This window comes from Desmodus rotundus, chromosome 5, assembly GCF_022682495.2.
Source record: "Desmodus rotundus isolate HL8 chromosome 5, HLdesRot8A.1, whole genome shotgun sequence".
Taxonomy (NCBI): domain Eukaryota; kingdom Metazoa; phylum Chordata; class Mammalia; order Chiroptera; family Phyllostomidae; genus Desmodus; species Desmodus rotundus.
The window spans coordinates 150,921,225-150,948,856 of NC_071391.1; the positions used below are offsets into that span (position 1 = coordinate 150,921,225).

Below are 27,632 nucleotides of genomic sequence, written 5' to 3' on the forward strand. Positions count from 1 at the left end.
AGCCCCTAGGCGTCCCTTAACTTAATTTTTACAGTTCTGCTTTCAGGAGAGTGTGTTTCCCTGTGACCTTTCTCTTCTCTCCTGTGTCTCTGACTTTCCCTGGGGGAGCAGAAGGTGACAGAGAACACAGCAGAGCAGCCATTGCAGGAGCCATTAAAACACCCTCGGGTTCCCCCTTCAGGGACGTTTAGGGTAACTCGGCTCTGACGGCAGCTTTTATGTCCACAGCCCTGACCTTTGGCCCTGCTGGGGGAGGGGTGGGAGGGGGTGATGTTGGCTTACCCGGTGCTTCCTCTCAGTGAAGTAGTGTCTGCCTCCTGGCAGAGAGAGGCCTCTGGTCTCTGCCCCTGGGGGACCGGGGCATTTTCGGGCATCCTGTCTAGAACAGCTTTGTGAGGGCAGAGCAGACAAAGACGTGAAAGTGAAAAAGAAGTCGTGAGTGTGAACGCAGCCAGCACAAAGCACAGGGCTGCTGTTACAATTACTGATGTTATCACCTGCTGACTTCTCATCAAAAAAAAAAAAAAAAAAATACCCAAGAGAGAAATGGCCGGAAAGCTTAGCACAAATGAACGAGGCGTGTGTGGGGGTGGGGGAGTGTGCTTGGGCACAAGCGTGTACATGCAGACAAACTCAGACGGAGAAACAAACTAGAGCAGCGTGGAAAAGCCCTCCACTGAAAACGTGTCGCAGAACAAGTAGGCGTGACCTGCCCCACCTGGGCCTGAGGCGTGCTCTGTCCTGCGGGGCGCTCGTTTATGTCTCCCACCAGGCTGCCTGTCACTGACAGAACAGTGATAATGCTTCCTCCTTTCCTATCCGCTGACCTAACAGGTTTTAAAAAGCTACACTCACTGCAGGATGAAGGTGCTACCTAAACGCACAATAAGTAAACACATCGAAATCGAAGGCCTAAGGATTCCCGGCCCTGTTTGTTCCCAACCGTAGTAACGTCCTTTTTTTTTTTTTAAAAGAAAGAATAGTCAATCCCTTTTAGATAAAAATCTGAAGAGAGTTTCTATATGTTTTTAAAGATTTAATTTTTTTATTTTTAGAGAGAGGGGGAGAGAGGGAAACATCAATGTGTGGTTGCCTGTTGCACACTCTCTACTGAGGACCTGGCCAGCAACCGAGGCATGTGCCCTGACCGGGAACCGAACTGGCAACTGTTTGCTTCACAGCCCGGCACTCAGTCCTCTGAGCCACACCAGCCAGGGCAGTAACGTCCTCTTAGCTGAGATTATACTTCCCCTATCTTCCACCATCCACCAGAAATGTTCCAAAATATAAATACATTCCAAAACTATAAAATAAAGACTTCCTGCATCCAGCTGTCCCTCAGCCCTATATACAAGAGAAGTAGCGGGCCACTTCCACACCCTCCCCCAGCATTGGGTGGAAACAGGGTCAACTTAGGACGACATGCTGAAGCGCTAAGGAAACATATCTGACAATAGAGAGAGAAGAAAATCGGTATAAAATATTTACTGGGCCATTCAGTGAAGGATCAAATAGCCCTGAACAACTGGTTAATTCTGAGTAGCACTTTCAAGAAAAAGTTAAATTATACTTAGTGGGTGCATTTTCAAACAAAGGGCAGAATGCGATGTAACAGCAGGCTCTAGGCCATGGCCATGGGAGATGCCAATGAGATGAAATCTGAAAACCCCCGCAGCCCCAGGAATAGAAGTGCAGGATAGGACCTGACCAGATAGATGGTAAGAAGGGGTTAATCATAGCAAATGGCCTCAAGCGTTCCTACATTAAAATTTCTTCAAGGATCCTGGCAATCTGGCGGTCTGGCCACCGAGCCGCCCTTCCAGGGAACAGCCCACACTAAGAAGGGAGTGAAATCAGGGTTGGGTCAGATAGGGGTGATGGAGAGAGAGGAAAAAAAGGGCATTTCCAGGTATAAAAGTAGGAGAAAGAAACAGAGCCAGAAACACCAGAAAGCAAGGTACCATATTTTAAAACGCTATATATTTTTTAAAACGAAGAATAATAGAGGGAGTTCTGTGAAGTTGGAAAATCTCCTAAAAGTTCTAGAAAACTAATTTCACATAGAAATATATAAGAGAAGCATCAAGACCACATCACATACAGAATTACAGTAAGAATTTTAAAAGAACACAGAGGACAGAATAACACTTGTATGGAAAAAATGAAAGCATCCCCGGAAGACAGATCAGAAGAATAACCTTCTACGTCAACATGAGTTAAATGATCATTAAACAATGATACAAGACATGAAAAATAACACGTCAGTATCACAAAAGATGAGAAACGAGGGGGCAGAACTCAGAAAATAATGTAAAATAAAAGGAAAAAATAATTCAGAGATTAACATTAAGTTAGAAGGAATGCAAGAGCGAATAAACACAAGTTAATGCCTTACAAGAAATAGAAGGAGAAAATAGAAAATTGTTTTAAATAGAAATGAAGACACACTTCAAAGCTGGGCGAGGAAGCTCCAGCGTAGAGCGAGCAGGCGCGCCTGCAGACGAGAACCTAAGAGCTGGAATTCAAAAAAAGTTTCTCATTGAAACTAGTTATTAAAAGAGTACTCTGCATCTGACAATATTGACCCAGAATGAACAATACCAAAGAACATTCTAGTGAAATCACCAAACCTTTAAAGAAAAAAAAATACTTTAGGCACCTAAAAAAAAGGGGGGGGGGATTTATTAGACAATAAAATTTAGATTATTATCAGAGTTTTTTATACTAATTCTTTATGCCAGAAGAAAATAGAGTAGCATGTGTAATATACTCAAAGGTAAAAAAAATTATAAAAAATCAAGAACTCAAAGAATATTGCTCCCATGAGTCCTTCCTAAGGAATCTACGTGAAATCAAGTTTCAGACCACCGCACTGACTCGCGGCCTACCACATGACTAACGGGAGCACTGAGCACTTGGCACTTACAGAAGAGAGACTGGGGACTGGAGGGAGGAGCGCCACAGTAACGGCAAGAGGCCCGAAGGTGCGGCAATGTGGGTGGAGCGCAACTCCAGGGAATTATAGGAGAATAGAGAGTATATAAATGTATATGTATAATGTAAATTTATAATTTAATAGTATATAATCATATGTATACATAAAGTAAACATATTTCAGGTTTTATATATACTTATAATTTAAAAGTATATAAACATATGTGTGTACATACATAAATTTAACAGATTTCAGGTTTTCTATTGATGATGGTATTGTAGGGATATTTTTACTCTGATACTGTTGCATGTATAATGAAGAGTAAAATGAATGAGTAATTATTTCTAATTCTGTTCGAATATTCCTGAGAACCAAGAGTCTCCGTGTGGGAAAAGAAATACAGACTAATGTAGAAGAGGTTAAATCTAAAACTCTGTAGCCCTGAATATGCATTGGAAGTGCCAGTGGGAGGTCAGGAGGTATTCTGTCACACTCAATGTGTGTTTGCACACACACACGTATTTCCTAGCTCTGCCCACTGAAGAAGCCTAACAAGTCACCAACCCAGTAGTTATAAGGTCTATAGCCCTCAGATTGTGTAATCAGAATACCTTTTCCCAAAGAAAGAAAGATCTTGGAGAAAATGGTTGACCCCGGCATTAAGCTTCGACAACTGCTAACATCAAAAAGAGAAAGCAGTAATCAGGCATCGGTCATATAGGTAGAAGGGTCTCTGGTCCATCGTTTACAGAGTTGAGACAGATGGCAGAAATGCTTTAACCTCACAACGGCTACAATATATACCTTATTTTCATTTCACCCTAATAAAGAGAACAATTTATTAATTTTCACTATGTATTCAAAAAGGGTTACCTTTTCCAATTCATAATGAAGAATGGTGTTGTGTACGTTATGGATGACGAATGATTATCCTTACTTCGAGATGGGTCATGACTGCATTTAATGGGACCATCACAATGACCCGACATGCCGCGGGTCCCATGAGGTTCAGCTCAGTCCACGGATGGGGTAAATTTCAGTTCCCAGGGTCAGCATCAAAAGGGTACAAGAGATCCACAGGAGCCATTGGGTGCTCTTCTGTGGTGCAACACCTAGGCTTCAGCCTGAGACAGACCCTCATTATTGTGATTAATAGCCATAGTTGGGAACTTACTCTCCTTTGCAGAGAGCTTTCTTTGCATCTCGTTGAGCAGATGAGATGGCTTAGCAACAGTAGCAAAGCCAGCTCAGTCACTGCCTAGCCTGTGTGTTTTTAGCATTGTGCTGTACATTACTAACTGATTTGTTTCTTCTTGGAGGACCCTGCAGTATACCTAAAATGAAACCCAGTGCTTAATAAATTTTCCTTTACTCAAATGTCTATCACCAATTAGGATTTTAATACGTGTGGGTTCTTTATACAATTCAGATGTGAATGAATATTAAACTAGACTTCCAGTGTATGGTATAAGTAAGAATAACATAAAAAAGTTTTCTTTTCTCTTTCATAAATGAGTTTTTAACACAATCGTTTTTTGTTTTGTTTTTGAAGTAAGAGAAGAAGAGCGAGCCAGCCTTCCTCCCTCCCCTGCCCCCAATCCAGGCTCCTCCTTGGGGTCCATTTTATCCTCTCTGAGCCAAACGTTGTTCTGAGCACTTCGCTCGGGTCACCCCACAACACCAACAAGAAGTCTAAGTGACGGGTGTGGGTATCTCCGTGTGTTCATATCAAGAAACAGAGTCTCAGAGAACCTGCACAATTCACCCTGACCTTGAAGTTCACCCTGAGCAAAACTGAGGATGAGAAAACGTGGCCCATGTGGATCCAAAGCCCACACCCCTCTTCCTGCTTCACCAGATGCTCCCCCTGGCCAAGAAGTAGAAGCCAGGTGTCTCCGGGAATATATTAGAACCTTCAGAACCGTGTTAACCTGGGCCGAAGTTATTATGTATATAATATCATATGTGTCTGACCCAGTGAAATATATATATGTGTGTGTGTGAGAGAGTATATATATATATGTGTGTGTGTATGTATATATATATATATATATATATATATATATATATATAACACTTCTTTAATTACTAGGACTGAATTAACTAAATGAACCGCCTTGCATCTACCCAGATTGATGAGGCTGAGGCTGAGGCTGTCCCCAAGCCTGGGCTGCTTGCTGTAGGCACGGACGGGGCCTGCGGGATAGTCTTTGAGGAGCTGGAGATCGTGGGAGGAGTAGATTTTCCAACTCCTTTTCTGAGCTCTTCTTTTTCTCGCGCCCTATCCTCTTCCCCAGCTCACGAAGTTTAAACTCCTAGGTGCGGCTGACACGGGACCCACCGTACCCACAGATGCTTCTCTGGCCGCAGTTCCCGTCGTTGGCAACAGCGCCAGCCTTGGGTGTAGGCAGGAGTCACTGACACAACTCACACTGTTAGAGTTTTGAACTTTACAATGACCCTTCATCCCCTTGCTTCCGTTAATCCTAATGCCAATCGAGGTCCCAGGATCAGTAAGTGATGAGGCGACCCCCAAACCCAGGTGTTCTTGCTGATTTCAAAACCTGGGTCCTCTCCATTTCACCCACCCCACCCCCTCACCCCTGCATAGCCCACTCCTAGGATTTGGGCAAGAGAGCACTTCTGCTAAAATGCCTTCAGTAAAGAGTTAGAACTTTGAATTAACAAGTTACCCCTGTATAAATACAAATAGATCAGAAAACCAGCATTCGGCCATGCACCCCAAAGACGAATGGATTCATCTTGCCCTAGAAACAACCTTCAGAAATTGACATCGTCATCTGAAAAAAATGAAGCAGAGAAAAACGTGGAGCGCTCAGTGTCCAGGAGCTGTGTGCACCGCAGCCCCAGGGAGACCTTTGGCCTCCTGACCTCGGGGTGGGGGCAGGGTCACGAAAGCCCACACAGCTGGCCGGGTTTTCAGACTGTCAAGGTTGCCCATGTAATCTCAGGCTGATTGCTTATAATTAGTAGCCCAAATTAACCTTTCATTAAATCACCTGAAAGTTTTCTAAAATTTTCCCTTCAACGTTTTACTGAACAAAGCTCGATATGCCCAAATTAATCTTTCCATAATTTTCTATAGGTAGAATTTGATTTAATCTCTTTAAAGGGAACTAATTTCTTTAATCTTATAATGAGATTTTTGTATTTGAAGTGAAAGCCATTTATCAAGAATACAGGGTTTTTTTTTAAGTTTTTATAGATTATAAAAATTTTCTTAAGTTTTTAAGGTTATAAAAGAGGTTAGCATTCCAGCCAACATGAAATCTCACAACTAACTCCCCAAGATGCAGCCCAGCTCCGAGAGAAAGTGTGAAAGGAAATGGCCCAGTGGTGGAGGAGGGGTGGGGCGTGCTAAGTGTTCCCCCCCCCAGGCACCCCCAGGAGGTCATCTAAGGACATGGGGTGCTCCAGATGAGGACAGAGCCCCAGGTAGTGGGGAGGGGCTTGGAAAGGAGAGCATGCCCCGAAGACAATGTAACCAGCTTCCCCATTTTTTCACACTGTTTCATCGAGAGCCGGAAAGTTGCTTTCACTGCATTTCTAGATCCAAAGGTTAATAATAAGGAGGCTGAGCCCTGTTGAGGCCTGACAGATACATAAAGACATTAGCCGGGAGTACAAGTCTTCCTGACCCCACCACTGCCCTGGGTCCCTGGGCCCCTGAGGGGTCATGGAGCTGGCTCTGTGTCTAGTTTGCTCTTTCGATCTCCAAGCTATGCGGATCCTATCCGAAGAGGCCAGATCTTTGGGAACACATTAGATGCAGTCACCACAGCTTGGTGCCCGTGGTTTGCCCAGCACTGCCCTGGCCTTGATGAGAAACCAGGGAAGGACCCAGCCCTGGCCTCACCTGAAACCTGCCTCACCTGAAACGGATCTTCTCCCCCTCCTCGAACCCCCCCAGCATTTCTTCATTGCCTTGTATTGTAGCTGATTGCACCCTTTTTGGTACCACTCCGTAAGCGGTGAGCTTCTCGATGCCAGGGCCCAAGTCTGCCCCACCTGTGTCTCTCACCTGACCCAGGGCCTGGCGTGCAGTTGATCCTCAGTAGCAGTTTCCAGGTTGAAGGACTGAGCGGTGTCTCTTGCCCCGATCTCAGTGCCGTCTCAGAATGCTAGGGTCAGGGAGCAGACAGCTCGGAGGCAGCCCTTGGCAGAGGGAGGGTCAGGCCCAGTGAGTGATTGTCTTTCCTCTTGTGCCCCAGTTCACTGGCTGTTCACCACGTGCGGGGCCAGCGGGCCCCATGGCCCCACGCAGGCCCAGTGCAACAACGCCTACCGGAACACCAACCTGAGCGTGGTGGTGGGGAGCGAGGGCCCACTGAAGGGCATCCAGACCTGGAAGGTGCCAGCCACCGACACCTACAGGTACGTACAGGGCAGGGGGGAGCCAAGGGGTAGAGTCGCCCTCCTGAAGGAGACTGGGGTCCTGCCTGTGGGTGCATGTCCTCAGGGTACCTGGGTGGCACACCAAGGTTCAGAGGCCATAGATTCTGGCCTATGTCAGGGTGTAAGAACTGGACATGGGGAGATTTGAGATAATGGAATATGGCAGCAAAGAAGGATGCATCCTCCACCCTCGAGGAGCCCGCTGACTATTTGTGGAAATGATAGACATGCATGAGCCTACTTTAGAACATTTGTTATTTTATTATTAATCACTGTAACTATAGTGGGCTACTCTTTGCATGTTACTCGGTGCTGTTCAATGAGGCAGTGCGTGCGGAAATGTGGGGGAAACCAAAGTACGGTGCACGTGAACGACACGACTTATCCTCGAGCCTCCTCTCCCGGGTCTTCACTGTTCTCAAGGCACGTGACTGTCCTCGAACTCGCGTCCCATGTCCAACCCCCAGCCTCGGTCCTCCACCAGAGCAAAGCTGGGCTGACAGGAGGCCGGGCTCCCCTGGGCCACTTTAAGGTCATGGCCCGAGGCACAGCTAATGGTGGTGCTTAGGCCCCTACTCTCATCCCGGAGTGAGCCTCAGAGTGACTGGAGGTTAAAACCCAGATTGCTGTGCCTACTCTTGGAACGTCGGATTTTGTAGGATTGGAGTGGGGTCCGACAGTAAGGATTTCTAACAAGTCCCCGGGTGATGCTGATGCAGCCCCAGAGAACCACGGAGTTAGGTAGGACCCTGGCCGTGGTCCTCGCACAGCTCTGTGCCGCGGGCAAGGACAGTGCTGCAGTCCTCACTTTACAAATGGGGAAACTGAGGCTCAGAGAGTCAGGAGCCTCCCTCAGTCCAGAAGTCCAGAAACCTCCTGCAGCCCCAGAACTTCTGAGGCTCCGCTGCACTGCAGCCCCTCCCACCCCACGGCCAGGCTGTTTAAACAGAAGGCATCATGACCACGCCCTTCTTGGGGCAAAAGCCCCCAGAGGCTGAATGCAGTGGGAAGCTGAGCTCCCCTTCCCTCTGTAGCTGCCAATCCCCAGCACGTCCTAAGCCCCCTGGGAAGAAAGGAGGCTTCTCCAGTTGCCCAGTTTCCTGTGGCGGCCCCACCCCTGGGGCCTCAGGGCACAAGCATGTCAGGGAGAGCCCTAAGTGCTTTTTAAAGGACATCCTGGGCCGGAATGCAATGACAAGGGTAGGCTGCAATCAGATCCGCTGCTCTAGGTCCCACGTTCCCAGTAAATGGCCAATGACATGCAGCTACCACTGACCCCAGCACCTGAGCAGGCCAGGCCCCCCCTTCCTGCCTGGCTGAATTTCCATGGGTCATCCACTGTCCCAGAGCAGGAGGAAGGACTCCGGGAGGGAAGGGGGCGACTATTTGTTGAGGATCCCCTGGGTGTTTCTCCTCCTCTTAGGAATGAGGTCGTGTCATTGTTGACATTCCCTTGCTGCTGGTGAGGTGAGCGTGGTCAGAGACTGGCCCCACAGACAGCAGTTTCCAACTTGTCTGCTTCTGAGCACGTTTTTCTGACTTCCTCAGAGGCTCTCCATGCTTTGAAAGATTTTGCCTCCCAGACAAACTGCTCTATTAAATAAAAATTAATTCATCTTCCCACTTGTTGTTAATCAGAGCTATATCTGAGTCTAGCCAGGTTTCCGATCTGCATGAATTGGCACAGTATCGCCACACTGTGCTGACGTCAGCCGGCATCGGAGCACTGTTCCCACCCTCTCTTTGGGATGCTGAGCCTCGCGCTCACAGCCCCCAGCATTGCCTGGTGAACGCTCACTGGAAACAAACCCAAGGAGCCGTTTTTCTGTAGAAGCAGGACGCTGTAAAGTGTCCAGATTGGTAAAGGGGACACTTTGAACTGGCCTGAGACAGCACCATATCAAAGTGGAAGAATCAAAACCAAAAAGCAGTGGGTTTGGGTTGTCGTTGAATCTTTGTTTTTTAACCAGTTAAAGGCTGTTACAGATACAGTCATCCAGATGCCCAAACCTGAGGATGCTCAAGTCCCTGATGTGAAATGTCCCAGTATTTGCATATGAACTGTACACATCCTCCTGTATAATTTAAATCATCTCTACATTGCTTACAATACCCAATACAATGAGAATGCAAATAGTTGTTCTGTTGTATTGCTTAGGGAATAACGAGAAGAAAAAAGACCTGTGTATGCTCAGTGCAGATGCAGCTAGCTGCATGTGAGTGGTCACATCACCAACAAGTAACCATCTTTCAAATGTCCTTGACCTTCAGCTGGTGGAATTTGCACATGTAGAACGCACTTGATATGGAGAGTCAACTACTTCTGACCTTCACTTCATCCTTGACCCTGGATAAGGCCCTGGGCTCAGATGTCGACGTCTGTTTTCCATGTTACTTAGTGTTCAAAGAAGCAAAAGTTTAATGGTTTGCTTTTTAGACCACATCGAAACGTCCCCAAGCCAGAGTACCCATGTTGAGAAGGCAGGTGCCCTTTCTCTGGAAGACAGTGTTTTCATATCAACTAATTTTTATTTAGTAAGGGCAGTTCATCTGGCAAAAGAAATACAGGACACATCAGAGGACGTGAGAAAAAGGTTCTTGGAAGCAAAGGGTTGGAAGCATAGCTGTGCAGTCCATCCACTCCTGGAAGCGTGGGCGCTCCGCTAGTGCCGCCTGCCTGCTGCCCGGGCCCTGGCCGGACTGTTGCTCCAGCTGCCTTCTCTACCTCCTGGTCAAAGGGGTGAGGGAAGGGGCACTAATGCCCATCGGGTACCTGCTGTATTCAGAGGTGAGGCCACCATTGCTGGGGCGTTCTCAGGGATGCACACAGGGACGCATATGTACCCCTCACCCCACTCTTCACTGATCGTTTATCCTGGGCCCATCTCCCACTCTCTGCTACACTGCACACCACGAAGGGAGAGGCCCAGACAGGGGTGAGGGGTGGAAATCAGGGGCAGCACCCAAACCTCCATCCCTCCCCAGCCTCCACTTTGCCACTTCCTCAGTCACAACACTGGGGGTGACACAGTCCGCTCAGCCTGAGAACTCAGGTCCTGGCGTCCAGACCTGCTTTGCAAATCTCAGCGGTCCGTATTAAACACACTGAGTACAGTATATAAAGACGAACAAGATGCCCCCTGCCCGAGAGGAGCCCCAGCTCCCGAGGGTGGTGGATGTAGCTTTTCAGAGTGCTGTGGGAAGTACCGTGTGGAGGTTCGCACGGAGCACTGCAGTCAGAGGCTGGGGGAGGGCTGAGGGCGGGAGTGGCTTCTAGACTGTGTTAAGTCTAGAAGGCGGTAAGAGCTGTCTACAGAGTGGAGGGGAGGGCCTCCTGGTGGGGGTGGTGTCCTGGGCAAGGCCCTGGCCTGCCAGATGAGACACCCGGCAGTGGGGCTGGAGCCTCGCCTGGCAAATGCCTTTAGCTCCCTCTGGTGACGGCATGGGGTGGCAGTGAGAGAAACAAGCCTAGAAGCAGAGAGAGCAGGGAGAGGCTGAGGGCCACCCACGCAGGAGTTAGAAAGGGCTACACACCAGGGCAGGGGAAATATGGATGGAGAGAGGGTGCAGGGCCAAGACCTGTCGGGGAGGTAGAATGGGCAGAATTGGAGGACTGGGGGAAGAGGCGGTGCCAGGGTGACAGCCATGCTGGGGGTGCTGAGGAAGCCGAGACAATGCGTGGCCGATACCATCTCAAGGAGCTGGATTAAGGTAATGGCGAGAAGAGCACCTGATTAAGGAACATTTGCGGGTACGGTCCAGTATGGCTGAAGCAGCACACAACAAAAGCATTGATTATGGGGTGCGTGCTGGGGTGGGAGAGATCCTCCGCCCCACAGTGTCATGGAGACAGTGCCAGCAGAGCTGTGCTCCAGGGACCACTGAGATTCAGTGTGGTCCTGTGCGTGGCATCGCCATGCAGAGGCAGTCCACACCAGCAGATGCCGGCCAGCTGTCTCTCACTCTGCCTGACTTCTTCCCCTCTCGCTCCCCCTCTCTTCCTACAGCCCGCCTGCCTTCCTTTTCTTCTTCCTTCCTTCCTACCTCCCCAGGGCTCAGCACCCTCCCCAGCCCTTAGTCCTCCCCCACTGCACGCACACACACACAGCGCCCACAAAACATTTGTCGGGCAGCCCACAGCCCCGGACAGCAATTCTCTCACAGTCCACTTGTTCCTCAGGCATAACGTACAAGAGGTCCCTGACCCCAGCTGGAGCCAGCAATGCTGCCAGCTGACCTGGCCACAGCTGTTCCTGTCGCTCTCCATCACTGACACTCATCTCCTCCTCATCACCTGGCTTCAGCGACCACAAATAGCCATGGGGCTCCTACTATGTGCAGGGCACTGGCCCATGGAGCTCCCACTCTGTGCAGGGCACCGAGTAGATGCGGTGGGACTTAGATGACTGAGACTCTGGAGCATCACAGTCTTTGGAAAGACCACAGGGCGGCAAAGTTAAATAACGGTCCACAATATCAGTCAAGCCCTGGATGATTATAGAAGAGAGTCGCAAGTCGTGACTGGTTGTCACAGTGACGGTGCAGGTAGCCATGGCCATGAAGAGCACAGAGCAGCAAAAGCAGGGAGAGGGGGATGGTGCACAGATCAATGGGCTGCAGGCAGAATGGAGTTTGGGTCTGATTTCGCCATGTCCATTGTATGACCTTGACAGTGTGTGTGCGTTCCCCTCCCTACAGCAACCCCTCTGCAGAGGGAGGGGCCACTGAGACCTCTTCCAGCCCTGGCATTCCCAGGCGCCTCAGGCTGCCCCAGTCAGGTGGGGTGCCGGGAAGAAGTGCACCCTTGCGCACGGGTGCAACCTAGAAGAGAACTTGGACAGCAAGAGGTAGGCGCCTTGACAACTGGCCCTGCTGGCCCAGGGGTGTCGCCTCATGGCTCAAATGACCTGCCTGGGTAATCGACTCCCCATCTGAGCAGGAACTTCCCACTGACCCAGCCCCATGCACACTCACACGCCTCCTGTGCTCACGGTAGCCCTGTAGGCTAGTGTAGGCAGGGCAGGTCTTACTGTCCCGACTTCGGGAAGGGGGAAACCAAGCCTCGGGGGAGGGAAAGGGACTTGCCCAAGGTCCTGCTGGGAATTCCAGGCTGAGCCCAGGGTGGGATGCAGGGGAGACATGAGGTGCTTCCTGCTTCTCCAAGCGGGGCCTACTCACTCCTTGCCCCCCCTGCACCCCCAGCACCCCCTCGAGGTGTGGCACCCACGCAGCCACTGGGCCGCACACCAGCTGTGCCCTCACCTCGGGGTCCAGCACGCAGCCACTATGATTTGCTGCTAATTCTTTATTTAAAAAAGATTCACAACTCAATAACGGCACAGAACAATAGCAAGCAGTCAATAATACAAAACGCAAACCCAATAAACATCCATTTTGACCAGGGGCCATGGACGTAGATGAGGAAAAGCAAACAAACAGAAATACGGCGCCCGCTCATTGAGAACGGTACCTTGTAATTGCCAGTGAATTGGAATGACTGCGAGTCATACTCCCCACTTGAGTGGCAGGTAAATTAATTTGTCATTTGTCAGCCATCAAAAATAAATTGTTTATAAGGGATGGGGAGAAAGCTTCCGAGCTTCCTCTGGGGTCTTCAGAAGTGCCAAGGCTGGCCTGAGTCCCACTGGCTGTCTACAGAGGCAGGGCCTGTGGGACACTGAGCAGCCTTGGCCCCAGGCTCCCTCGGCCACACCCTGCTCTGCCGATTGCTCTCTAGGAATCAGGGGTCACTGACTCTTCTCACTCCCAGAAGTCACTCCCTGGAGAGCAGTGGACAGGCTCAGCCACAGGGGTGTCACGACATCCCAACAGAAGCTACTCTGTGTTGCTCACTGGCTGCCTTTCAGGCACTGAGTGAGGTCCCTTATAGGCATTGTCGCACTTAACTCTCACAACAGTCCTTCAAAGTAGCTATTAATATCTCCCTTATATCGATGAGGAAGCTGGAACTCAGAGAGGGTAAGTAACCTACCCAAAGTCACACAGCTAGTAACATTGGCAGAGCCAAGGCTGGGGGAGGGAAGCAAGGTGCCTTGGACACAACATTTAAGGAGGCGTTGGCTCCCCGGGGGACACTTAAGTGCAGGGTTGGCACCTGCGGGGGAGGGTGCCTCTCTTGCCTCACCTTGGTCTTGGCCCTGAGTATCCGTGCTGTTTTTATTAGGATACATCCTGCTCCAGAGATTGGCCTGGTAGCAGCTAGAAGCTTCCAAAGGAATGAAGCTCAGTGGTGAGATTCCAGCCCTCAGAGGGCTGACCAGGGAGACACTACCTCCCGAGACCCCTACAGTTACTCCAGACAGGTAGTGGTCTGCTCCCCATGCCTTTAAGCCAGTCCATAATCCAGGTAAAAACTGTGGGGCTGAGGCCATCAGACAAGAAAGTAAAATCTGGCTGTTGGCTCCCAGTCATCAAGCTCTCTGCCTGCTTCAGGCTCTATGGAGTTGACCGAAGCCAAAAGTCCTACCCCTTGGCAGCGGTCTGCAGTCTTTTCAGATGCACTGTTTGTCCCCATGGGGGTGGGAGCCCTTGACCTTGTTTTTCTCCTTGGGCGGGAAAGCTGAGGTTCAGAGAGGTTAACCAAGCTGGCCCACGTCACACAGCCAGCAGAGCAGAGCTCACGGCTCTTTCTATCCCATCGCATCGCCAAGGACTCAGTCCAGACTGAGGGGAGGCTGGATTTTGGACTTGCTGGGAGGTGGCAGAAAAAAAGAAAGATGGCTTAGGGAGGGGGCAAAGTGACAGGAACAACTTATAAAATATAATAATTTGGCTAAATTTAAACACGTGAAAGATTTCAGATTGATTCATAATGCATGCAGATTGATGCAAATGACTATGTAAATGATGCAGAAAATGATGAGAAGTGTACAGCTTACCTCTCAGCCGTAAGCGGGAGTGGGCAGGACCAGGGCTCCGTCTCAGGTGGCAGTTTTCCACACAAACCACCCCTTCAGGTCCAAAGGCTTCCCAGTGCAACAAGACGGAGCCCCAGGACAGAGGCAGGCCACCCACACTGCTCATCTCTCAGCTCTGCACAGAGAGTCTCTGAACTCCCCCCACTCCCCCCTGCCCCTGCCCGGGCTTCCCTTCCCTGAGCTAAATAATGCTCTGTGCTTGCCTTTACTAAAAACCCTTTCTTTTCACTCAGCTCGTTAATTGTCCTTATCACCTTCTCTGTTGTTTCTAATGGGTCAAAAGCAGGGTTTGTCTTCTCAGACCCCCTGACCAGGAATGGAGATAAGGCTCACAGCAACACGTTAGGAAGGAAATGGCCTCCATGACAGGAAACTCGGGGGTATGGACCAGGCTCTGCCAGGTGTGAGGACTCAGATGAGTCACTTCATCCCTCTGAGCCTCCGTGTCCTCATCTGTCAGATTACTAACGGCTACTGTTTACGGCCATTGGAGCAGGGACCTACACATCCATGCCTGGGACATTGTAGGGTGTGCAGGCCCCGGCCCCTCCCACTCTCTGCAGCCCCACAGCCCCTGCCCCTGCCACAGCCACCCGCAGCCACCTGCCGCAGTCACAAGTACCCCAGGAGTTCCTGCCTCTTCACTCCCATTCACACAGGCCTGACTCCTACCCTCCACCCCCTCTGCTTATCTGAGAGTCCTACCCGTCTGTCATCTCCACCGTGATGCCCGCTGCCCACCTGTCCCCCACACACACCCCGCAACCAGCCGAGATCTCCATGCCTGCCACTGGCCTCGGTCTTCCCCCTGGACCCTGAGCACCAGACGACCCTAATTTTGTGCAGAATTCCCACTTTCTCTTTTTACCCCATTAGCTTCTTTTGATGTTGACCCCCACTAGCCTGTGAGTTCAAAAAATAAGATATGGTTCCCACTTGATTAGGGAAGAGGTTGGGATTCTGAGAGGGCATACGGCTAGGAAATGGCCCGTTCTAGTGAGGGGACCCCAGAGTCCTTGGCTCCCTCCACCTTGTGCCCCCAGCATAGCCCCCCTAATGGTGACTCCTCCCTTTTCCTAACTACAATCACGTCCCCATTTTCTTTGCAAGCCCCTGACGGTCCGGAGCCCGTCACAGGTCCTCTTGTGCACAGAATGCCACACCACGCCGGCTCGTGGTGGGCACCGGCAGTGCCCGGCCACAGACAGGGTGGCGGGTGCCAGCTGTCCTCCACATTCTGTGGAGACCCCCGTTCCTCGCCTGCCACACTGGCCATCAGTCAGCCCTCCAGGCATGTCTCTGCAGAACAGGCCTGAGCTCCACCTTAGGGAGCCCCCAGCAGGTGCCTCACAGGCGTGGAACGTGGGGAATTTCCTGGAATCATATGAGGAGAAGCCACGTGAGCAGGACCGCCTCACCTCTCTTCCTGGAGGCTTCCCCTAAAGGACCCTGCATCTGAGTACATGGAGATATGAAAACCTCTGGGTCCCTCCCTCGCAGCCGGTCTCTGGGGGGGCATTTGTACCTGGTATGCTAGCTGTCTGTAAGACATGCCCCTCTTGGTTCACCAGCTGAGTCATTTCTTCCCCATCCTTGCTTGACTTAACCTCAGCAACCTGAGAGGCAGCGGAAATAATCCCACATCCCCACACTGTTTTTATTTTTATCAGGATTGGCTTTGTTGTCTGCATGCAGATCGCCCCAGAAGGAGTTACCGGTGGGGTGGGAAGCAACAGTCTGTGCTTGTAAACAGTGCTGTCCTCTTCATTCCATGAGGGACCTTCCTGCGTCTAGACTCCCATGGGGAGAATTTAAAACTGTCTACAAAGTCAGTTCCTGCTAGTCCCACCAATAATAATGATAATAATAACAACAACAACAATAATAATACGTTTGAGTGCTTATTGTGTACCAGCCACAATTCTAAGACTGCATGTCTCAATTCCTTTAATCCTGGCAACACGCAGGGGCTAGAAGGTGAGTTCTCTGATTATCCTCATTTGACGGGTGTGGAACAGAGATGCTAAGTTACTTGTCTAAGGTCACATGAGCCCTTTGATTCTGGACAGAGGGGTAAATCCGTAATGGGAAAACCCCGAGTATTCAGAGCTCCCTCAGCTCAACACCCTACATTAGCACAGACTTGCCCTGTCCTCCCCCCACCTCTTTCTTCCCAGTCTTCCTCTTCCCCCTCACTCTTTCTTCACCCTGTACCAGCTCTTTACCTTCCAGGCTCTGCCAGTAAGACAATTCCCTGTCCCTCTCCAGACTCTGCTGTCCTTTCCTGACTGTGGGGAGAGGGGACTTCCTTGCTGACCTCGGGGCCTGATGCAGGGGAGAACCCTGGGGACCAGCGTGGGGGTGCATTGGCCCACGGGAAGATGCCGGCCTGGCCGGAAGGGAGTCAGCCCTCATCCCATGGCTGAAGCCCGTGTGCTTTGTCCCATTGCAGCATCTCAGGCTACGGAGCCGCTGGCGGGAAAGGCGGGAGGAACACCATGATGCGGTCCCACGGTGTGTCTGTGCTGGGCATCTTCAACCTGGAGAAGGGTGACACGCTGTACATCCTGGTCGGGCAGCAGGGGGAAGACGCCTGCCCTAGCGTAAGTGCCCAGAGCAGGGGGGTCTCCTCCATGTCCACCCAGGACCCTGGAAGGCCCCACAGAGGGCACCAATACCCAACACACTCCTCCGGGAGCTCACGTTCAAAGGTGGCAGGACTCTCCCCCTGTCCTGCCTGCAAGTGCTCCTCCCTCTCCAGGATCATCCGGGTGCAGGAGAAGCCTGTGGTGTGGCTGCTGGGATTTCACAGCCCCACAGGGACCAAGGCTGAGGCACGGGTCTCAGAAGTGACCCTTAAAATGAAGAACCAAATTGCATTTGAAGGAGCAAATGGTTCCCTTTAGCAGAAGTGCAAGTTGCAGCTACTTCCTAGACTTTCTTGCTAGGGCACCATTGTCTGTGTCAGTACAAACAGACAAATACCAGCTTAAACATTTCCAGTTCAGCTCTTAGGCATCTGTATGTCTGTAGCTGCATAGGAAAAGCGCTGAAAGATACAGACAGCAGTGGTTGTTTCTGGCGAGGGCACTGCAGGTGAGGGTGCTTTATCAACCAGTAAGGTCTGATGTGGCTGGAAAAGGAACGCACTTGTATATTATTCGTTATTTGTGTGATTAAAACGGTAAAAGTGGTAAAGCACAGATCAGGGCTGGAAGACCATGCAACCCACTTGTCCCATTTTTACAGATGAGAAAATGGAGGCCACAGAGGCGAAGGGACTTGTTCAGAGTCACTCATGACACAGCACAAAATAGGGACTTGGGCTCCTGATTTTGCTGGGGCCTCGGTTTTTATAGCCTTTTCTTCTTTTCCACATACAGCCCACCACTTGACAAGCCAGGCTGCCCTTCTCAGCAGCCCCAGAGACAGCCAGTCATTCCAATTTCTGCCCCCGTCCCCGGGGGGTGGGGGTCAGCTGTCACATGTGGGGAGCCCCAGCAACAGGAGCCAAGAAAGCTGGTGGTGGTCCGACATTACCGGGAGAATGAGAAGTGCAGACTGATCAAGCAGCAGCCGCGCCCCCAGCACCCAGTTGTCTGCTTCTTTCCCGCATTCAGGAGAGTCAGGCCCTGGCAGTGCTGGCTGCCCTGGCAGGAGCTCCACACCCTGGGGGGCGTGTCTCCCTTTGGGCCAGACCCCGCCCTCACCTGAAGCGCCGCTTCCCCCTGGGGGTAGCCTTGGGGGACAGGTGTGAGAGCAAGGGCCACTGAGAAAGCAATTCAATTCCACAAAATAAACTCAGGGCTTCTAAGAGCTACACGCTGGGCCGGAAGCAAAGCACAGCCTCCCCCGCCCCTACCGGGTTCGGGGGTTGAAACAAAGCAACGGGAGTAAGCTTCGCAGGTACAACCTTGTGAATGAGAAATGGCTGGACTCCCACTTTTATTTAGCAACTATAATCAGGACTTTTCAACCTGATATAATATATTAAGTCATTAAATCGCAGGCTGCTGTAATTTCCACAGGTATTTATCGAGTACTAATGTAATTCTTTCATCTAAGCAGAAAGATTGCATTGACTTTTGCAAGGAACTTTTACTTGATTAGATTGTAATCAGTTATGTCTTTTCACAGGACCACATCCTTTTTAAAAAAAATTCAATTATAATCTACTGGTTCCTCTGGGTTGCTGCACTTTATCATTTCATTAATCAACCTCCTTGCTCTCCAACTTGGTGGATGCGCAGGGAGAGTTCAGAAGTCAATTCTCAGCCAGGGATGGGGGCAGCCCCCTCTGCTGGTCAGACCGAGCATAGCATGGGCTTGGGGCAAGGAGTTGGTCTTCCCTGTTGCTGCCCACCTTCAACCCCGGGGAAGTCCCTGGGAGAAGGAGAAAAAAAAGACTGTTTACAGGCACTACCTCAATCTCGAATTTTCCAAAATGATGTCTAGAGAGGGAACTCTAGAAGATGAAGTGGACTCTTAAAAATTAAACCGCAGGATTTCGCAGGTTTGTTGGTTCAGCTGCACATCCGTGTAGAGTCGCTCTTCCCACGTGCTTGGCTGCATGGAGCCTGGAACGAGCGCCTACTGCTGGGCGCCGCATGCATACATCCCTCAGCCCCTGCTCCAGCAGCTGCTTCCCAGCCTCACCTGGGGCGAGACTCGGGGTTTCTTGGCATCAGCACCACTGACATTTGGGAGCTGGTAACTCTTTGAGGTGTGGGCTGTCCTGTGCGCTCTAGGCGGTTTAGCAGGGTCCCTGGCCTCTGCCCACCAGATGCCAGCAGCACCCCCCAGTAAGGACAATCAGAAACGCATCCGACATTTCCAGTTGCCCCCGCGGGAGTAACCACTGATCTAACTGTTGCATCAAACCACTACCACCACTCGCCAGGCAGGCATTGTAAGGGCCAGCACACGCTCGGGCAGCACCCACGCTGTCCAGCCGGATTCGGCAAATATTTACTGAACACACACAACATGCCCGTCACTGTCCTGGGAGCTTGGAAAATATCCGTGAATAAGAGAAATATCTTTGCTCTCAATATCTTTGCCTACATTCATGCCAGGGGGGTGGAGGGACAGACAGACAACTAGGTCACCAGTTTGTGCAGATGTGAAAGGGTTAGAGTGTGTAGAAGGCAGGAAGGGAAGTGAGCTGTGCCAGAGTTTGGGGGCAGGTGGCAATTTTAAATAGAGTGTTCAAGGAAAGCCTGCTGGACAAAACAATGGTTGAGCAGAGCCCTGACAGAGGGGAGGGACTGACCAGGAAAATATCTGGGGAGTCCAGCAGAGCAGAGTCCGAGTCCCCAAGGGGGGAGCAAGAGGGAGAGGCGGTGGGAAATAAGGTCAGAGGGAACGGGCACCAGGTCAGGCCACGGTGAGGTCATGTTTAAGCCTTAAGAGAGTTTTGAGCAGCAGAGTGAGAAGTGACTGATGCAGTTTGGGTATCTGAAGGCCCACTCCTGCTGCAGAGAAGGGACCAAACCCCAAGGGCCCAGAGAGAGAGTCTGGCAGAGACATCAGTAGCTGCTGCACTAATCCCAGCACGAGGTGACAGTGGCTTCGGCCAGGATGGTAACAGCAGGAGTGGAGGAAAATGGTCAAATTCTGGGCGGATTTTGAATGTAAAATCCAAAAGGATATCTTGCTCAATTAGATGATGAACTGAGAGAAAGAAAGGATCCAAGATGACTCTAAGAACCATGCCCGAGCCGCTGGAAGGAGGGAGCTGCCCTCCCCTGGGTTGGGGAATGCTGTGGAAGGAGCAGGTTTGGGGCAAGATCAGGAGCTCAGTGTCGGGCATGCTGAGTCTCAGAGCTCTGTCTGGTAGACAGCCAGACGGGGACTTCGGTGGACAATAGGGGATATGCCACTGGGAGTCAGGGGAGAGGCCTAGAGTGGAGATACAAATTTGGGAGAAATCAGCATAAAGCTGAGACAGGACGAGAAGACCCAAGGACTGAGGTCTGGGGAGCCCAGCAGGGAAAAGAAGATGAACCAGCAAGGAGGCTGAGGAGGAGGCGCCAGGGAGGTGGGAAGAAGCTCAAGAGGGTCAGGGGAAGAAACTATGTTATGAAGAAGTGATCAGCTCTACCCTGCTACCAGCAGAGTCTCTCGAGAGCCAGACTAGATTAGCAAGAAGCTAAATCAACCATCTCCTGCCTCCCTCCTCCCCCATCCTTTAAAGGAGACACCCTGGCAGGGGCAGCAGGGGTGAGCGTGGGTCTGGGCTCTAGTTACACAAAGGCCATTGTCCAGCCCGAGGGCTGCAATCTCTAGCTGTCTGCAGATGCTGTTCACAGGAAGAGGCATCCCCAAGGGCCAGACACCCCAGCGCTGGTGGCAGAGGAGAGGAAGAAAGGGCTTGAGGGGATGGGCCGTCCTAGCACCATTGGTTGAGACTGGGCATCCCCCTGATTTACAGAGGAGGAGACGGGTCCAGAGAGGTGAGGAGCCTGGGCCAATGTGGCTCAGCGAACCTCTGGCAGAGCCTGTCAAGCCACCAGACTGGGCCCTGTATTCTGTGCTCCACTCTGCCCAGCTGACCGCCCACATTTCTGTCCCCTGACCCAGGGCTCAGGCCGGCGTGCCTCTTGCATCTCATGCCCCCCTCAGACAGCGGTTAGTGGGGTTCCCTTCCATCAGTGCCCCCCACCTCACCGCACCCCACCCCCCAGTCCTGGACGGTACTGCACGTACACAGGAGAAATGTCAGCTTTCCACAATAACAATTCACAGCCTTCCATCCACACCAAATCCTCTCTAAAAAGTATCAAATTATTTCCATCATTAAATCCAAAATGCCATAAAACAAATTGCATCTCAGCTATTTATCTGGAAATTTCTTTAGTGCTCATTGCTGGCACCCCCGAGTGCCTTAGCATAAGGAGTGGCTAAAGATGAATTGCCACATCCACCAGCTGGTTACTCAGCAGCATTTGATGGAAATTTGATGTTTTATTGGCCTTTTTTCTATTAAGTAAAAGAAAAGTCATTTTCCTCCGAGGTCAGGTCGACGTTTGCAGAGTTCATTTTAACTGCTGCAGCCGATAAGGATGGTTGTTCTTGAAGCACTGACCCCTTTATTCGGGGGTTCCGGGATCTGTGTCACAGGAATTTCCACACCCTGCAGAGACTCCCAGGGGCCTGGGCTCATACCAGCACCATGTGTGGGCTCAGACGTGAATCCAAATAGCAGCCATTTATTTAGTCCCTGATACATGCAAGACACTCACCTAGACACCGTCCTCTGCTACCCACAACCTATGGTGTCTTTGTTCCCATTCTACACATGTGGGTCAGAGAGGTCAAGCACCCCCCCCCAGTTGTTTGAGGGTGTCCAGCTGATTCCAGGAGTCATGCCATTCTCAATGGTAGACATAGCGAGCTCTATTTAGAGTTGTGCCAGGGGTTGCTGGAGGCAAGAAATGGGACATGAGCTGAGAGGAATTAAGTTGCCCAAAAAGGAGAAACGACTTAGCAGAAGATGAGCTGGGAATACAGCCCGAGTCTGGTCTCCCCCCGGTGTTTCTCTTTCCATGAGGTGTCGGAAGTCCAACTTCCTTAAATACCTGATGGCTCCCCACTGTCCAGAGAGTGACGTCCAGCTCCCTCTGGGATTGTCCCCAAAGCCCCTGCCACTGTCCCATTTAATGCCCTCCACCCACCCCCACTCACACTCCCTCCAGGCCTATCTCCCCACTTAGGCCCTTGGTCACTCCCTCTTCAGAGTCCAGAGGACCCTTACAGATCCTCCTGAACCATCTCTCTGTCCTAAAATGGACTTTTCTGGGCCAAAAAGACTCCTTGGCATTTCCCCAAATATTCCACTCATCTTCTGGGTTCATGCTGCTCTCCCCCAAGCTGCTCTAACTGCTTCTCTCACTCTCTGTGTTTAAAAATCTCTCTGTCAGATGTAGTGTAGTATTCAACATGTGGAATATAGTCAAAAATACCATAACAACTTTGTACGGTGACAGATGGTCACTAGACTTAACATGGTGATCACTTCCTAAGATAAATGTCAAATCACTATGCTGTATACCTGAAACTAATATAAGTGCTCTACTTTTTTTAAATATCCTTATTCTTCAAGGCCCACATAAATGCCACCTCCTATAGGCAGTCTTCCCTGATCACCAGTTGGCAACAAGGGTTCACTCTCCCTCCCCCAACTTCCCATGCATTTTCTGACTAAGCTATCCTCGTGGTCCTTCTCTAATACTGCCCAGAGTGACAGTTATCTGGGTATATTTTTTGGTCTCTTCAACTCAACTGTAAACTATTTGAGAGCTAGGCCCTATCTTTAAACATAGGAGATCTGTGCTGGGAAGCAGAGAAACTTGAACACAAACTTGAGGTGCTTTTTTTGTTTCTACAGACAAACCAATTAATCCAGAAAGTCTGCATTGGAGAGAACAACGTGATCGAAGAAGAAATCCGCGTGAACAGGAGCGTGCACGAGTGGGCAGGAGGGGGTGGAGGAGGGGGCGGAGCCACCTACGTATTTAAGGTGAGGTGGGCTGTGCCAGCTCCCCAAGGCAGTGACTTCCGTGTGTCATGGGGTGGAGCCTCACGACAGCCCTGGCGCCCACATGCCACTTAGTGCCACTCGGAGATGAGGAAACCCAGGCCCAGAGGGATGCAGGGCTCCCTCTCCCTCCAAGAAAGGGCAGGCTCTTCTCCTGCCAGGGTAGCAGCCCCATTCACCATGCAGGCCTTCGCCCTCCCGGTCCTGAGGTGAACTTGTCTGGCATCATCATCGCAGCCAGGCCTGAAGCTAAGGGCAGAGGCTTCCTGCTAGGTCCTCCCACAGACAGGGACACTGAGGGCTTAACCCTGAGGTCAGGGGAGGGGGGCTCAGAGCCAGAGACCCTGAGAATGCAGAGGAAGGAAAGAGCAAAGGGGCCTGCTCTGCCCCCCCCCACCAAAACTTCTGAGGCTACTCCATGAAGCTTCAGGAAAGGGGCCCTGTAAACAGCTTGTAAGATTGGGCCCCCAAGTGGTTTTCCTCTCTGATGGAACCCTGACTGTAGCAGGAGCTGGGGTGGGGGAGGGGGTGGAATGGGAGCTGTTGGGCTGTCATAGCAGAGTTCAGAGGCCTCAGACCTCCAAGTTGTCACCCACTGCCCAGCAAACACTGGGACACCTTAAACATTTAAACCAGGACGCTGGGGGCCCCAGAGAGAAAGCCCAGCTCGGTGTGCCAATCTCTGAACGTCTCTCCGGCCAGATGAAGGACGGCGTGCCGGTGCCCCTGATCATTGCGGCTGGCGGTGGTGGCAGGGCCTACGGGGCCAAGACAGACACGTTCCACCCCGAGAGACTGGAGAATAACTCCTCAGTTCTAGGACTCAACGGCTATTCCGGAGCCGCAGGTACAGTGGTGCGAGCCCACTCTCCCAGAACGTTCTCCCGGACTGTGCGAGCTCCTGCTCAGCCAGGGCCCTCACACACCTGTGGGCATATCAGTCACTGGTACCTGAGAGGCTGGGGGCTCTGAGATAGGTCCCGGCACCAAGGGAGGGAGGGCAGGCAGCATCCTTGGGCTGCAGAGCGCACCCTGCTGACCTCGGGGTTGGACTTGTGGAAGGTCACTGAGAAAATGAGACCCGCCCCAAGCATTCAGATGGCCAGCCCAGCCCTCCCTGGGGTTTTACTGAATGCACCTGGCCGTGAGCAGATGGGAGAACTCTGGGCGGAGTCAGGCCCTCCAGACCCCCGGGGTTCTGCCTCCAGGCCTGGGGCGGCCAGCTCAAGCAGCCCCTCCCTGGAGGAAGCTCTGTCTGGAAAACGGCGTGGCTGGCTCTCCCTGCTGGTTAGTGAGAGCCCACCGCACAAACGGGGCCAGGCCTGAAGCGGGGGGGGGGGGGGGGGGGGGGGGGGGTTCTCTGATTCTTCCAAACTCAGCCGTCCCTAAAGAGAAAAGGCACTGCATTTCTGTATTTTCTCCGCAATCAGCGTGAGTGAGGGTTTTTGAAGGCATCTATCATTTGAGATTAATTAAAGCAAATACTCAAACTTCCTCTTTAATCAAGAGATGACTAGGGACAGAAGAAAGTAGAAATTGTTACTGGGTTGACAGTGAAGAATTGTCCCCAGCAAGATTTATAGTGCTCCTTACATAGGTACAGATTTAATAAATTAAAAAACACTCCCACATCTATTATACATATGCTTTTCAAAGCGATCCTGCAGGGTTTTCCAGAAAGGTGCTATTATTCCCATTTTACAAGAGTCAGTGGGCTTACAGAAAGTTAGTAGAATTTTTTTTTCTCGACATGGCCAAACTGTTTCGTACTCAATCCATTTAAAAAAAACAAAACATCGTTGTTGATTTATCTTTATGTCCATTATTTTCTTTCCCACACTTTTGCTTGAAGGAGTAGGGGCCTACGCCGGGCAAGGGCGGGAGGGTGGGGCAGGGGACAGCGGCAGAGGTGTCAGGCCCAGCTCGTCCCGATGCATTTACTCCGTGTGTGGCTCTGCACGGTGGCGTCCAGAATTCACTTCAGGCCGCCAGGGAAGCAGGCCTTCCCTCTGCCACCTGGCACCAAGAGCCACCCACTGGTTGGCAGGAGACCAGCCCTTGAAACCTAAGCACCCCTCTAATTTCCAAAGGTGACAGAGGGTCCTCCCCATGACTTGGCCTGAGGGCCTTGGTTGGCTCTGTGGGTCCCCATGCTAGACCCACGCTCGTTCCTGACCTGGGTTTCATTGTCTGAATACTGGTGCCTCTTTGTAGCACAGCAGCCATAGTTATCCACACCCCCACACCCCCACACACGCGCACACCCCAGCCTCCCTCTGCAGCCCCTTCTGGGTCCAAAAGAATCTCCCAGGTTCATTAACCCTTACGGTTCCAGCAGACCCATACACTGCTGTTTCTCCAGGTGCCCCACCCACCACCTGCTGGAGCCAGAAGTGCTCTGGGGTCTTTGGGGTAGGCTGCTGGTTGCAACGTCCTGTGAGACAGCACTGGGGGAGAGAAGGTCCTGGAATCTCTAGAGCCAGCAGGAAAGATTTCCCGGGATCAGCCTGTGGCCTTCGGATACAGTGGCATTCCACCTCTTCTCTGTCCGTAGTACATCCTTGGCAAGAGTTCAAAGCTGCCCCGGGCCTTGGGAAGCACAGCTCCAGCGGCTTCCAATGCCACCAGGGTATCCGTCACCCCTCCCCTGCCTTCTCTGCTCCTGACCTCGGAGCAGCTCCCTAGGAGCAGGCAGGCAAGATGCTGCTTGAGCTTCAGGGGGTGGGGCCTTCTGCACCATGTGCCCTGCCTGCACGTGCCCAGTAAACCCTACGCATGGTGAAGCGCTTCACATGCTCACTACCTCCTCTGATCCAAACATCGACCCGCTGAGGCGAGTCTCTATCCCCAAGTCACAGGCTCAGGATGAGGAAGTCCTTGCCCTGGCAACAGTAAAGCCCGTTGGGTTATCTGGTGCCTAGCCCAGGATTCCTGCCAGGGGCTTCTCTGTGGCGGCCTCGGCAGGGCTTTGGCAGTTGGCTGCTCGGGTTCTGGTGGGTCCTGGCGCTTGCTGAGATGGGAAGCAGCTGACGGAGCAAAGGCTCAGCACTTCGGGAGCTGGTGGACATGGAGAGAAGGCAGAGGAACAAATTGAGTCACCGTGCTGCCTGTCCCCCACCGACCCCATTCCTGGCCAGGCGTTCTCAGGGCTCTCAAGCCAGAGGCCTGACGGGAAGCAGTGGTACAAGGCGTGTGCCCACCGGGACACACGGCCATAGCCAAGGTGGGTCCCTCTAGGACCAAGGCCATGCTCCTGGTCTTCCAGCTACGGACTGCAGCTCCCAGGCCGCACTGAAGACGGGGCTCCCGGGGCCCCTCAAAGTGCACCAAGTCCGGCTTCCTTTGCCAGATCCAGCGGCTGACCTAGCCTAGCCAGCAGCCTCACTAGAGTCTCCTCTGTCTCTCCCCGCAGGTGGTGGAGGTGGCTGGAATGATAACACTTCCTTGCTCTGGTCTGGAAAATCTTTGCTGGAGGGTGCCACCGGAGGACATTCCTGCCCCCAGGCCATGAAGAAGTGGGGGTGGGAGACCAGAGGGGGTTTCGGAGGGGGTGGAGGGGGGTGCTCCTCAGGTGGAGGAGGCGGAGGATATATAGGTAAAGATGATTTGTGTTCAAGGTGTCACTCCCCTCTCCTCTTAGTCCTAGGCACCTCCCCTCCCCATCCTCTCCTGCCCTCGCCTGCCCTCCCCTGGCTGCCCCCATGTGGACTGTGATGTGACCGCGCACGCCTTCCGCTCAGCCCAGGGACCAGCCAGAGGCAGGGTGTTGGCTTGCGAGCCAGCATCCTGCCTCAAGGCTTCAACAGCGACAGCATCAAGATCCCGCATGGTTCTTGATCGCCCCAAAGTCAATGATAAAGGGGCTTTGGCTTCTCAGACTGTTCTCTGAGCCGCCCCTAAGGATGTGCTGGCTTGAGAACCTCGGAGGCCAGGCTTCTCAACCCCATGCCTCCCTTGGGATGGCCTGGCCCACGTCCCTGCCAAGCCAGCTCCCTAAGGGCCTGGTTTGTGGCTTCCAGCCTCCAGGACTCCTCACTTTCCCTTCCCTGCCCCAGCCCACCAGCTTCAGAACGCCACTCACTATGCTGATGGGCGCTGCTCCAGAGGGCAACTGTGGGCAGCGTAGCCCAGCCCTTTAGCAAGCAGCTGGCCCCTGGCCCCTGGCCCCTGGCCCCAGCTCTCCTCCAAGCTAGAACAGAGCACAGGAGCCTTCTGAAGCTGAGAGGCCGGGAAATGGTGGCTCCACTGTCCCCACAGACTAGGACACAATGCATGCACAAACTGTGATGTTCTGTCTGTGTTTTGCTTAATGCCGTGAAAGATGCTTGCATTAACCAGATGCTCTTCTTTTCCAAGCCATGGGTGGGTGGGCGGAGCCCAAGGGGGGTGCCCAGAGATAACCCAGCCCCAGCTGAATGGAGGGACAGGAGCCTAAAGGCACAGGGGCCCCATGTCCCAACCCCTACCCAACGGGACTGCAGAGCAGTTTCTTAGTGCCACTGCCCCAGCCAATCCCAGAAGAGGCACTATGGGACTCACCAGCCTGGTGACACTAGAAGCTTTCCAGCTCTCGTTCACATGCACTGCTTCCTATGGGGCCCCAGTGGAGTGGGGACACCCCATGGGAGCTGGCCTGGACCCTGGAGGACCCCACACACAGCAACTACGAACCAAGCCCCACGTGCAGCCCCTGTGCCCACGCCTCCCTTCCCTCCCCATCACCCCTCCCTCCCAGGCGCCTCACTGACCCCACTGCATGACCCGCTGATGCACACGTGTGTTGAGACTGGGCACCCACCTCTCT

The 27,632-nt window shown here is 52.1% G+C and overlaps 1 protein-coding gene across 1 annotated transcript in view; it reads left to right on the top strand.

The window, feature by feature from the left end:
• Window positions 1–27,632, top strand: part of ALK (ALK receptor tyrosine kinase) — a 630,248-nt gene that overhangs the window by 579,359 nt on the left and 23,257 nt on the right. Inside the window, exons 12-16 of the mRNA XM_053924484.1 lie at window positions 7,168–7,330; window positions 16,742–16,892; window positions 22,679–22,810; window positions 23,531–23,675; window positions 26,241–26,423. Of these exons, the coding sequence (XP_053780459.1) occupies window positions 7,168–7,330; window positions 16,742–16,892; window positions 22,679–22,810; window positions 23,531–23,675; window positions 26,241–26,423 (774 nt within the window). The remainder of the gene's footprint in view (window positions 1–7,167; window positions 7,331–16,741; window positions 16,893–22,678; window positions 22,811–23,530; window positions 23,676–26,240; window positions 26,424–27,632) is intronic.